The sequence below is a fragment of the Acomys russatus genome, chromosome 23 (genome assembly GCF_903995435.1).
Source record: "Acomys russatus chromosome 23, mAcoRus1.1, whole genome shotgun sequence".
NCBI classification, from domain to species: domain Eukaryota; kingdom Metazoa; phylum Chordata; class Mammalia; order Rodentia; family Muridae; genus Acomys; species Acomys russatus.
Window position 1 is genome coordinate 43,793,805 of NC_067159.1, and position 14,356 is coordinate 43,808,160.

General features: G+C 38.5%; 1 protein-coding gene across 1 annotated transcript in view; it reads right to left on the reverse strand.

Annotated features, from left to right (window-relative positions):
• Positions 1-13,958, reverse strand: part of Pkn2 (protein kinase N2) — a 100,023-nt gene extending 86,065 nt beyond the window's left edge. Inside the window, exon 1 of the mRNA XM_051165977.1 lies at positions 13,716-13,958. Coding sequence (XP_051021934.1) covers positions 13,716-13,763 — 48 coding nt within the window. The 5' untranslated portion in view covers positions 13,764-13,958. The remainder of the gene's footprint in view (positions 1-13,715) is intronic.
• Between the last annotated feature and the right edge of the window lie 398 nt (positions 13,959-14,356).

Consider the following 14,356-nt stretch of genomic DNA (forward strand, 5'->3'; position numbering starts at 1 on the left):
GGTATAGCCTGGGGATCACCTGTTAGGACACTGCCATTGTGTGTACAAACCCAACAGCTACCAAAATCATGAGTAAAATAAAATGCTTTGCAAGTCTGTACACTGTGTAACAGGTCGGGCCTCTTTTAATGTACATATAATTTAATTTATAAATACAGAAAACATCTAACTTCATTTGTAGTAGCTTCTTCAAATGATTTTTAAATTTTATATAAATTATAAACAAGGATTTTATGCCACTATTAACTATGTCAAATAACTTTAATGCTATCATGAGGAGGTGGCAAATTATAGGTGCCATTTTTATACTCATTTTCAGTTCTCCTGAAAAAGGTATTTTTTTTCACAATCATTTTTAACATATTTGAAATTTTTAAATATTTTAGATATTTTTAAAAGCTCTAAAAATGAACAAGATTAGAATGTATCTTTGAAAAATCCTGGGTTTTAAAGATAGACTAAAAATAAAAAACCCTACACAGTGATAATAATAGAATTATATAGAAAACCTTTAATGAGAGGTGCCAGAAGCTAGAGGTTGAGGTCAAAGGTGACTTTGACTAAATAAATACAAACCTACAGATTGGTCCCAATTACCTCTTCAACCTAACAAAGAGGTGGCTTAAGAGTGCAGCCAGGAGCAGTAGTTGACTCATGTAGCCTACACACTTAGAAGGCTGAGGCAAGAGGACTGATACAACAAATTCAGGACCTGTAGCCTGGGCTACAAAGTGAATTCCAGGACAACATAAGCTACACAGAAACAAAGATATGTCTTCAAAAACCTACAATGATCATGTGTAAAAATTGCACATCAAAGTTTTTTGTAATTCAAGACCATTCTACAAATGTCATTACAAATACCAAATCTTACTATTAATATTTTTCCACATGATTCTCATTTTGTATAAGATAAACTTTATAACCAATACTAGTGGCTATCTATAACCACTGTAGTATAATTAACATAACCAACCAGTGTGCTATCACTCTGCCAGCTTTAATGAATCCATCTTTTAGTAATTTGATAAAGCAAAGTGCATGCTTTATATATAGTATTCAAGATCCTCCATTGGTTACTAAGACAATTCCTTTTTTAGTTTACTCTAGAGATTTATTTTATGAGTATTTTACTTGCATATATAATGTATGTGCATCAGCTGCATCTCTGGTGACCATGAAAGTCACAAAAGGGTGTTGGATACCCTGAAATTGGAGTTGCAGACGGTTTTGAGCCATCATGTGGGTGCTAGCAACAAGTGCTCTCTAACCACTGAGCCAGCTCTCCAGCCCTTTTAAGACAATACTTAAAAATGGCAAACCAACACTAAGTATAGGGTTTTGTGCAGTTTCTATGAGGTTTCAACACACTGAAGACTCAAACATAGAACAAAAATGTATAGTAAAATAAACATTCTCTTGATGTTGAAGTATAAAGACATGGTTTATGTAGAAACAAAATAGAAATTCAATTATGCAAAATAAGAAACTGGGCACTTAGTATAATTTGCACATCAAAGCTCAAGTATATTCAATTACAGAGCTCATATTACTTAGTAATATTGAGACTATTGCTACAAACCTTTCTGTCATACAAAAAAAAAAGTGTTCAGGACCTTTTGTAATTTGTAGCTGCATACAATCTTACTTCAAATTGACAAAATAAGCCAGGCATGGTGCTGCACACCTTTAATCACAGAGCAGTTATATCTTGAGCAGAAGCAGGTGGATCACTGTGAGTTCGAGGCCAGCCTGGTCTACAAAGCAAATCCAGGACAGCCAAGGGTACACAGAGAAACTCTGTCTCGAAAAGCCAAAAAAAAAAAAAAAAAAAAAGAAAGTGTTTGAAAGTCTCTGGAAAAACGGCAAAGGCAGGCTATGAACTTATTTAAGCAGATTCATGGAGTCTGCAAGTGGTGGTACAGCTCAGTATTTGCAATGCACAAATAAATTAAGTACCTTAAATTCTTCAATGAATGTTCAATCCTAGAAATTCATTACATAACAGAAGACAATTATGCATGCAAACACATTCAGCTTGCTGTTTTTTTAAAAATAAAGTCAAGAAAATATCTACACATTAAGATAGCTATCTTCACTATCATCTCCCTCTATAAAACAAAAGAAAAAAGATGAGGTAGTAAAATTAATCTATAAAACAGGATCAATTATCTAGACTTTAGGCAGCCTGTAACTCAAGCTATCACTATGTAGCCTGGGCTGATCCTCAAATCTCAGTGCTGTTGCCACACCTCTGAGTGTTAGGACTGCAGAATGTGTCACCATGCCCAGCAAAATGAACCTATCTTAATATATACACCTGACGAGGGAAAAGTTGAATCCACTATGTATCAGGTACCTTAAGAGTAGCTGAATGAGTAAAAAGGTGAAGCAGAATACCAAGACAGTGTGGAAGTAGTAAATGATTTCACAGTACTGCAGTATAAAAGTCAACTGAAGAAGCTAGGATAATAACTAATAAAAATGACCACATTGCTAGCATAATCAACAAGAAGAGATTTTAAAAATGTGGAGACGTATGGTAAGACTGAAAACAATTACATGACTTATTCTGGGCATTTACTGAGCATTAGTAATATGCCAGGTGCGAGGCCCGTAAAGTGAGTAAAATGATAGTGACATACTTTAACAATTATATTAAGTGAGACATGACAGGAGCTGTAAAATTGTGAATATCCTGTTTTGCACATGGTCACTAAATTCACTTATTTAAATGGTTGTGCACGCCTGTAATCTCAGTACTGAGGAAGCTGAGGTAGGAATGCGAACCTGAGGACACCATGGACTACCTAATGAGACTCTGCCAAAGAATGTTAAACGGGGAGGGAAAGTGGGACGACTCTAAACTTTTTAATTCTATGTGAATATAATTCTTAGTTTACAGGATTGCCCAATTTAGCAAATACTATTCACAAAGACAGTATTAATGTTCTCAAAACTAGAAGCATCATATGTAAAGGCACAAAAGTACAAAGAAAAATGTGGTTCATACATCTGCAAATAGTTTGGTATGCCCTAGCTTCAGACAGAGAGAAAGGTCTAGAAGAATTGACAAGGGCCAGAAAATAGAAGAAGAAAGTTACTGAGTTTAAACACAGGTACTTTTTCCCAGCCTCTCACCCCTCTCAGAAGCTGGTCAGAGTACACCGGTCAGTTAGCCATGGAGTGGCTGGGCATTCGGGTCAGTTAGCCGTGGAGTGGCTGGGCATTCGGGTCAGTTAGCCGTGGAGTGGCTGGGCATTCGGGGTATAAAGTTGGACAGAAGAGGAAGTGAACTGAAAGAAGGAAGAAAAGAAGGAGAGCAGGGAGGGGAGGCATGCAGGGCACTACTGTTCAGTACTCTGGGGACCTGCTTCTCCCTTAAACCCTCAGATTAAGATTGTCCTGTAAAACACACACACACACACACACACACACACACACACACACACACACAACCATAGCCTTGTGTATGTGTGTGTACATATATATAAAACAAGATTTGCGCGGGGTCACCAAAGCCTAAACATGAACATTACAGGAGGCTGACGTACTATCAATTTTCCCTAAGGATTAGAAACAGAAGAATAGACTAGAAGAAACAGAGAATAATTTTAATAGTTGATACAGAAGTCATATTTACATAAGTTAAATAAGCCGAGCACGGTGGAGCACACCTGTAATCCTAGCACTTGGGAGGCAGAAGCAGGCAGATCTCTGTGAGTTCAAGGCCAGCCTGGTCTACAGAGTCCAGGGTAGCCAAAGCTACAGAGAAACCCTGTCTTGAAATCCCAAAAAATAAAAATAAAATTTTAAAAAATTAAAAAAAAAAATTTTAAGTGGAAAGCAAGGATAAAAGTGGTAAAAGAACTTCTTTAAATAACTGTGATTATAAAAGTAGTTTGAGGAATCATGGTATTTAAAGTCTAATACAAACAGGAGACATAGAGCGAAGAGCAGTGGCTCCTTTAATCCCAGCACTCAGGGAGGCAGATCCCTGTGAGTTTGAGGATAGCCTGGTCTACAAAAGGATTCTAGTATAGCCAAGGCTACAGTGGGGGAAAAGAAAATCAAAAACAAAAAAGAAAAAGAAAAAATAAAGACAAGACATGAACTTATTTTCAGGCAATAAAGGAGAGGAGACTGAAAACCTCAGACTACAAAGAATAAAACAAAGATATTACAGAGAATGAAAAAGAGCAGCCCAATAGAGACACAGCAAGGCAAATTTCTTCTGAAAATGTGGCAGAACTGGGGCACAGAGAGAAGGACTAAATCTCAAAGTTTACAGAGAAAGAGCGCAAGGTAAGTTTGCACTGTGGCCTATCACGTGTCACTCATAGAGGCAATGACAAGGTGAGTGAGTTCTGATTACAAAGGAGCAGGAATGGGCTGCACTTAGAAAAATGTAAAGTTGGTAAATATTATAGGAGTCAATAAAGAAGCTAAAAATTATCTTTACTGACAAGATTTTAACAAATAAAATGGCAAAACACAAATTACTATTACATGGAATAGTACACTACAAATTAAGTAAGGATAACTTCATGCGTCACTCTCATATACCTAATATCATACAGCTTCAAGTCTAACTTAAAGACCTGGATCAAATAAGACTAATTCAGACATGACCATAACAGATTAAAAAAAAAAAAGTACTCTATCTGAAATGTATAAGGTTGTTTGATTACATTATAGTTTGAACATTAAAAATGATAGCTCAAATATTTACTCAATATTTAACAAATCAACTATTAAAATGAGATACTGTACTTACTACAGTAGCTAAAATTCTGAAGGACATCATTCTGTGCTGCGAAGGACATGAAGAAACTGAAACTCTTATTCTTTGTAGATGAGCATACACAGTGCAATCAATTTGGAGGATGATTTCGAAGTGAAAAAAACTTGTTACACTGAGTGGGGGAGGGTGGGACTGGGAAGAGAGAAGGGATGGGGGCTATGACCAGGATGTATAATGAATACATTAATTAACAAAAAAACTAATTATACTCTCACCAAACAATCCAACAGTTATATACATGGTATTTACCCAAGAAAATTGAAAATGTGGACCTACACAGTTATAAAGGATTATTATAGTAGTTTATTCATTATTTCATAACTTGAAAACAACTAAGATGTTCTTTAGTAAGTGAATGGACAAACTGTAGTACATTCAAACAAGATATTATTCAAGAAAAGAAGTGAAAATAATAATGGGTGTAGTGACACAAACTCACAATCCTAGCACTTGGGAAATAGAGGCAAGAGGATCAGTCATCCTAGGCCACATAGCAAGTTTGAAGTCAGTGTGGGATACATAAGATCCTACCTAAAAAGAAAAAAAAAAAAGGAAAAAAAAAAAGATTTTCAAATCATGAAATAGTGGAAACATAAGTGCATATTACTACTTTTTTAAAAAAGCAAATGTGAGAAGGCCACAAAATAATGAATGACTTAACCATGCCATTCTGGGAAAGAAAAGCTAGAAAAACAGTGACAAGATCAGCTGCTCTCAAGGACTAGCGAGCAGAGGGAATGATGGAGAGATGGGGCACGGAGGATTCTCAGTCCACTTCTCTCAACGATCTGATAACGGTTGTACTAGTTAATTTTATGTCAACTTGATACAAGGTATTGTCACCTGAGAGGGAGGAACCTCCATTGAGAAAATGCCTCCATAAGCTAGGACTGTAGGCAAGCCTGTAGGGCATTTTCTTAATTAGTGATTGATGTGGGAGGGCCCAGCCCATTGTAGACGGTCCCATTCCTGAACAGATGGTCTTGAGCTCTATGAGAAAACAGAAACTAAGCAAACCATGAAGTGCAAGTCAGTAAGCAGCACTCCTCCATGGCCTGTGTTTGTGCTCTTGTCTCCAGGTTTCTACCCTGACTTCTTTTTATGTGAACTTCCTTTTAATATGAACTGTGATACAGAAGTGTAAGTAAAATAAACCCTTTCCTACTGAAGCTGGTTTCGGTCATGGTGTTTCATCACAGCAATAGAAACCCTAAGAGAATGGTAAACATGTGTTATCAAATCGTACAATACCAATGGTAAGCCTAACGTAGAATATGGACTTTGAACAAAAATGCTATATTAATACACATTAATCAATTGCAATAGACATACTATTCTGATGAGAATGCTAATGGGGAAGCTATGTTTACATGTGGTGACAGTCGTTAGGAAATCTCTGTAAACATAAAACTGCTCTTGTAAAAAGCCCATAGAATGACTTAAATATAAAAAATTAATAAAAATAAAGTAAAACATCAAATATCTTAGTAGAAGCCAAAAGTGGTGGCACAAATCTGTGATTGATCTCATCACTAGCCAGAAGTACTATATAAACTTAAGAACAATCTAGGCTACCTAGGGAAGCTGTCTCAAAAATAACTTCTTACTAGAAAACACAGGTTAAGTGTCCTTTAAACCCAGGAATTGGGTTTAAGAAGGAATTTCTTAAAAGAGTATAAGACAACTATAATCAAAGAATAATGGGTAAATTTAACTGTTAAAATTAGTAATGGCTATGACAGCAAACAGAAAAATTGCCATTAGGATTCTAGGTTTGCAAATATTAGTAAATTGTGATAATGAATAACATTTTTTGTTTTATATTCAATATTAAATCTGACCAAATCCAGAAATAATTTGGTAAGTTATGTGAATGTGAATAACTGATTCAAAATTATATACTTGAGGTACACTGTCCACTAAACATGAGAGTCAATGTTAATGATGACAAATAACAGTAATAAGTAATGTAAAAGAAATGTAAAGGAAAAATGAACAGTTGATAAACTATTCACATAAATAATTTTCATTATTTATGTGTTTCCACAATTATTCTAAGCTAACTAACATTTAAGTGCCTAGCATGTGTGAGATGTGCAATATTTTATACAGCTGCCTAGGGCTTTTCATTTGGAAAGTTTACAAATCCACAGAACATAATTAAGCTATTTTTTATGACAAATCTGCAACAGATAATAACTGCACACTTGTTGACCAGAATGATTCTGAGTATTTCCCAAAATGGTAAAACACTTAAAACTGTTCCTCCTAAACCTACTAAACTGAAAGTAACATTTTAGAAACTCAAAGAAGATACTCACAGTATGTAGGTATTTCACATAAAGAATGTAAATAACTCTTGCAAATCAATAAAAAAAAAAAAAAGAAAGAGGAGAGGGAGGAGGAAGAGGAGGAGGAGGAGGAAAATTTGGCAAGGGAAGAAAAGGAATTCAATTGAAAAAACATAAAATGCCAAAAAACAAAAAGAAATCTTCCAACGGGGCTGGAGAGATGGCTCAGCAGTACGGGGCGTGGTGGCGCAGGCTTTTAATCCCAGCACTCAGGTAGGCAGAGGCAGGTGGATTGCTGTGAGTTTGAGTCCAGCCTGGTCTACAAAGTGAGTCTAGGACAGCCAAAGCTACACAGAGAAACCCTGTCTTGGAAAAACCAAACAAAGCAAAAAAAAAAAAAAAAAAAGGAAGAGGAAAGGACACACTTGCTGTTCTTCCAGCGGACACAAGCTGGTCCCAGTAGCAACCAAGTCAGAAGGCTGACAACTGTCTGTAACTCCAGCTCCAGAGGATCCAAATGCTCTTTTCTGTCCTCTGTGGGCACCTGCACTCAAATGCACATACCCACATCAAACACACACACACACACACACACACACACACACACACACACACACACACACCTACACATAATTAAAGTAATAAAGATAAAATTTCAAAAACGAAATATTCTGTATCATGAGAGCCAGGAAACATCAAGACCAGGAGAAAATATATTATGGCCTTTTGACTTATCATCATTAAAAATTACAATATCAAGTGTTGAAAAAGATAGATCGTTGTCAGGCGATGGTGGTGCACACCTTTAATCCTAACACCTGGGAGGCCAAAGCAGGTGGATCTCTGAGTTTGAAGCTAGCCTGGTCTACAGAGTGAGCTCCAGAACAGCTGCAGCTACACAGAGAAACCCTGTTTTGAAAAGAGAGGTGGCGCAGAAAGAGAGCAAAAGGACCTTTATTGTCATGTGTCTGTTGGCATGATTATAAATCCACAGAAGCCCACTGCAAGTTCAGGGTCACTTCTTAATGCTAAAAACATCTCCTACTCTGTAAAGCAGCAAGTGAGCCTCTACACATACTTTCAGCTCTTTCATACACATACACTGGAAACATGTAGAGACAGTGCAGACAGTCTGTACTCACAATTATGAAAAACAAAAAATAAATTACCAATAAGCGCTAAATAGTCAAGTATCCAACAATGGGAGGTATCCACTCAATGAAGTATATAGCAGTTATACTGAATGACTACAGTAACATGTAATAACTTGGATAAATTTATCAAAAGTAGGTGGAAACCCAAATTTAAAAGATGATATTCAACCCAACTATATAAAAACTAAAGTAAAAGACAGCTTTGAGGATTATACATTTTGTAGAATTATACATGAAGAAGAGAATAATACACATTATTCTTGGTGAAGGGTTGATAAGGAGGAAAAGTTGGGGATCAAGAGACAGAGGAAAACAATGCACAGATATTTGGAAGAGGGAAAGTGGTGGTCATGAGTACTTATTATGACAGATAATGATTTAGAACAGTATGCCTGAGGTTTAGTAAAAGAAAAAAATTACATGTAATTTATTCAATGAAAGCTCTGAAACAGCCAGATAATCATCCCCTTCGTAACTACAGGGCAGGGAAAACAAAAAGACTAAGGAATAAAACACATGCTACTTAGCTCACATTAGCATAGTAGGTGGCAAATCTATAACCGAAAATAAATCCAAAGTCTGTCATAATTACTTTCCAATAAATTAAAATGTCTATATGCCTAGGCAGTAAACCTTTAACTAATTGGGCAAAGTAGTCACTGCAAATCTTTTAAATGGATATACTCTATCAATACTGTATAATTTTTGTGTGTCAGTTCATCTTTATAAAGCAGCACTTTAGCAAGTATGTAATGAAGTCCAAAGGGAAGATTGGTAAGTTATATGCGGATACTATGCCACTTCACATCCAAGCCTTAAGCATCTACAAATTCTGAGATCCAGAGGTGTCATGGAATGAATTCTCTATTGACTTCAAAGAATAATCTTATTTGAAGTATCATCTACACATATCCTTTAATAACATGCAAATGCAAGCCAGGCGTGATGGCTCACACCTGTAATCCCAGGACTCTAGGGAGGTAGAGGCAGGAAGATCTCTGTAAGTCAGAGGCCAGCCTGGTTTACAAAGCATATATAAATATGCAAATGCTTTATTGTTTGAGGAATGACAAGAAAAAAATGTGCTTGCTCAGCTCAGATGCAGTTAATTTTTTAAAAATTTGTGTTTGGTCTGCATGTATGATGGAGGGTGTCAAATTCCCTGGAGGTGGAGTTAGAGATAGCTGTGAACTGCCATGTAGATGCTGGGAATTGTACCTGGGTCCTTTGGAAAAGCAGCCTGTGCTCCCAGCCACTAAGCCATTCCTCTACTTCTGCCCCACACCTTTTTGAGACTATTAGTCTATGTAGCTCTGGCTTTCCTGGAAGTTTATGTAGACTAAGTTGACCTCAAAGTCAGAGATCCAGGCCTTTAGAGGTAGAGGCATTGGGCTGAATCCATGAATGAAGAACCCAAAGGATACAAGGGTTTAGTGTAATTGCATATGACAATAACTATAATGAATTTCTTATAAAATGATTAGGACAGTACTCATTGGTTAAAAAAAAAAAAAAATAGAGCCTTCTTATTACTATACTGAGCACCTTCTAAGTGCCAACACAGAACTAGGCTATGCACTAACTTAAAATTTAACTTATGAATAGTAATTTGAGAAATGAATCGATGCCTCTCATCAGAAACAGTGGTTGTTAAGTGAAGAGAACGTGGAAAAGGTTATTTGTATTGTTATGCCCTCTATTTGACACTAATAAAGCATGGTTAACATATGCTACCAAACGAAGCATGACGGCCACTGTTCCTGACTTTTTGGGATCTTAAAGTTTACATTAAAGGTAACTCTGATCAACATTTGGACCAATTTTTAGAAACTGAAATACAACAGTGGAATACAAAACATCTACGAATCCAAAGAACTGAGATAACTTAATGATGTAACTGGAAACACAAAGAGCAGAGTTCAAAATCAGATTTAACAGTGTAACCATGGGAAATTTACTTAACATTCTTGTTTGTTGGTTGGTTAGTTTCCTGTCTTTTTCTTTTGAGGCAGCATCTCACTATTTAGCCCTGGCCAGTCCTTGAATTCACAGCAATTATCCTGCTTCTGCCTCCTGAGTGCTGAAATAAATAACATACGACACCCCACCATGTCCAACAACTTAACACTCTTGAGGTTAATTTTCTAATTCATAAAATAGAAGTAACACACCAAATCCTGTTAGATTTTTGTGGGTATCAAATAAGGTACATAAGATACCTAAGAACAATGTTTGATATGTGGCAAATAATTCTATTTGTACTTTCATGAAATTTTCTACCAGTACAAATATTATCTGTGCTATTCTAAAAAGCGAAAATCATCTTGTCATGTTTCGATCCTTCAATACAGTTATGGTAAATAGTCGACTGATTGACATCAGCATCTGTAATTGAAAGCTAAGTACCTACCATAACTTTTCACTTGAGCAAGTTTCCTTTACCCAAGCAAACTCCTCACCAGGAACTTTGATGATGTTATTAAAATTATTTTTTAAATATTTGGCTCCATATTCTCAAAAATTATTGCAATAGCCATTTGGAAATTCTCTATCCTTTTCATTGATCCTAGTTTCCTCAGAGATAAAATTTAGGTTTTGTTGGCCTCACAAAAGAAAGTTTCCTGATATGCTTCAAATGAAAAAAAAAAAAATTAAGAATATCATGATATAAAAACTAGAAATTGCCAATAAAGTTTAAATCTGCAAACAGGGTGTTTTTATTTTTTACTTTAATAAATATCCTTCCTTATACCTTCAAGTCGCTGGCCATCAAAGTTACTGTGTACACTATTAATGTTTCCTTGACTAATAAGCCTCCATATTATTATCAAGAGTTAAAAATGTTACAAACACATTACAGTAAGTATGAAGACAAAATAATGCATTTCAGATTTATAGAAGCAAAGGTTATTAACAAGTCAATTCCAGGTCCAGCTCTAGCAAAGTATTTCAAATTCTACAGCATGATTAAAAAAGAAACTGGATGTGTGCTTAAATATTTCACTGACGTTATAATTAATATCTAAAGTGAAACAGTATTCCTAAGATAGGTAAGATAACACTGTTTAGCCATTAAACACGTTTTAAAATTTGTTATATTACTTAATAATTAAATATTTAAGTGTGTTTGGCAGATAAACATTAAGAAACTAGTTTTCAGTCTACATTCAAACAATTTATAAGCTTAAAAAACTGACTCAGAATAAACTTTTGACAAACACTGAGTCAATGTACATTTGTTTCATGACTAAATGAAACAAATATTTGAACAAATGAAGTAAGTTTTATGATTATGTATCTTAAGTGATGATATATATGATATAAATATTTTAATAAACATGATAAACTTTAAATGTAATGACTTATGAGAACTAAGAGTACAATAAACCAAGAAAAATGTCCTAGATATATACTGACAATGTAAAGGCTATTATTAAAGTAACACTTAATAAGAACTATTATTTTTTCCAGAGGAAGGTATACTTTATTATTATAATGCATAGCTCCATCAGGTGTTCCTTACTTTGTTTCCACTTTTCAAATCGTCATATTTAAACCTTTTTCATTCTTTAATTTGCTTCCTTGTTACTTCCAAATTGACCTTACTAACAAAAATGTCCTAAATATAACTTAATAAATATAAAAATGTTTTGTTAAAATGCCAAAACAAGTGCCACTTATGTCAACCCCCAGAAAATACAAGGATCCCATGCACTTTATAATTCTAACACCATTGATGAGAAAAATGCTGTCGTTATAATGGCGTTTTCTTCAATCAAAATCAAAGTGTGCTTTTCACGTTTCAAAATAAGGCAATATATGCTACTTTCAAAAACTTCAGGACATCTTACTTTTAGAAGCATGTAAATTAAACAACAACAAGAAAAATCTATTCGGTTAGCAAATTAGTGCTGTGAAGAGCAGCTTACAAAAACCTAATTAGAGTTAAGGCATTATATGGTGATGTTTTCAAATGACAGGAAATTCGACTTTGTATTTCCCAAGGATTCCATGTGCAGAGGTGTGTTAGTGCACCCTGCTGAAGCGTCTCGTTTTTAAGATATACAAACTATCACAGCAATGCATTCAAGTGTACACCTGAGATTGCCCAATAGACCAGGATTATGGTATACTGAAATCTAGAAAGAAATGCATTTCTACAAGAAATTTACACTAGAAACAATGAGTAATTTTGTTATCATAAAGAATCAATCTTCTAATGCAGTTGTTTAAAAAAAAAAAAAAAAAGATAACTCCCCTAACTTTTCCTAAAGAAATGTGTTTCAGGGGGGCGGTGGTGACGCACGCCTTTAATCCCAGCACTTGGGAGGCAGAGGCAGATGAAACCCTGTAAGTTCAAGGCCAGCCTGGTCTACAATGCGAGTCCAGGACAGCCAAGGCTACACAGAGAAACCCTGTCTCGAAAAACCAAAAAAAAAAAAACAAAAAACAACAACAAAAAAAAAAAAAACAAAAAAAGAAATGTGTTTCAGTTCTCACCTCTCATCTTTGAGTACCGAATATACAAATACATTAAAAAACAAACCAAAACCAGTTTCGAGACAAAATTTTGGTCCAGATGTAAACATCTCTTGAATACTCCAAAGTACTGAAAAATAACCAACAGTGTAAACTCAAGTCTCCTAGTCCACAGAGATCTCAAAACAAAACCCGATCAAATATTTAGCTGGAAATAGGAAAGAATAATATTGCTTCCACACGAACTCCACTAATTACGGGATCTATTTTGTTATCTTCTGAGGAACATGTGCTGCCTAACGTTTTCACTTAATGAACTGTTCTCTGGTTTATAAACAACTTCTGTAGCTCTTTCTCTTGTAACTAAACAGGAGGGAAAAAAATGAAAGTCTGGAGGGGAAAAAAAAAAAAGCATCAGTATCTGAACTTCCGGATCTGAGCACCGGGAGCCGTCGGAGGGACCACCGATCTTTCACTGAGTTAAAAAGGGAAAGCGAAGAAAAGACCCGGCCAGCTCAGTACCCTAAAGGCACCCGTCACCTGAAGAGGGCTGGCGGAGCGAGGCCATCACTTCGGAGCCAGTCCTCCCGGGCTGAAGTTCTGGGGGCGCTCTTTGTGCTGTCTGAGGGGAAGGGGAGGGAACCGCCCACAGCCTGGGAGTCATTCAAAAGAGTTAGGGAGCGGGGCTGGGGGGGGGGGGTGGGAGGGAGGGCTGGGCGGTGACACCGGGAGAGGACCCAGGCGAGCACACGGCCCCGCCCGCGGGGACGTGGGGGGGGTCCCTCCGCCCGGTGCCGCCCCCCCCTCGGTAGGGCGCGGGAGACCGGGTCCCGGGCGTCGGGAAGCGGTTCTGGACTGACACCCCGAAGAGTTTCCGCACTTAGCGGGCCAGGGGCGCGGTACGCAGCGTCCCCGACGCCCCCCGCCCCGGGCCGCCTTCCCCGGAGCCCCCTCGGCCGGCGCTCCCGCAGGCCCCGCGGCCCTTACCTGCAGCTCGGTGAGGAGGATCTCCCCCCGGTCGGGGTTGGACGCCATAGCGCTCCGCTCGGGGCTCCGCACCTTGAAGGCGGCCAGCAGCGCGGCGCAGGGAGAAGGCGGGACGGGAGCCGGGCGGGGGGTGAGGACCGGAGAGAAAAAGCAGCAGCAGCAGCTAGGAACTCATGGAGGCGCGGCCCGGCTGCAGGCGCGGCTCATGGAGAGCGGCGGGGAGCGAGGGCCCTCGGCGCGGCTCCCCTCGCCGCCCGCCGCCGCCACCGCCGCCGCCGCCGCCGCCGCCGCCCGCCGGACTCTGTTCCTTCAGCCGCTCCTTCTGGGCGACGCCGGGAGCCGCCTAGGAGCTCTCGGTGCGGGGCGCAGCGGCCGCGGCGGCAGCTCGTCCTGTCGCACCATTTGGCTGTCACCGCGTCGCAAAAGCGGCCTCACTTGGCGGCTGCCGGCGCACGTGACGGCCGCGGCCACCGCCTCCCTCCCTCCCTCCCCTCCCGCCCCCCCACGGCTGGGCGGGGTGAGGGAAGCTGGGGTTGGCCGGGGACCCCGGGGCCAGCCGCGCGGGGTGGAGCGGACTCTGGGCGGGCCAGGGTGAACCGAGAGGCGAGAGGCCAGGGGCTCGTGTCGCCGGGAGGCGGGAA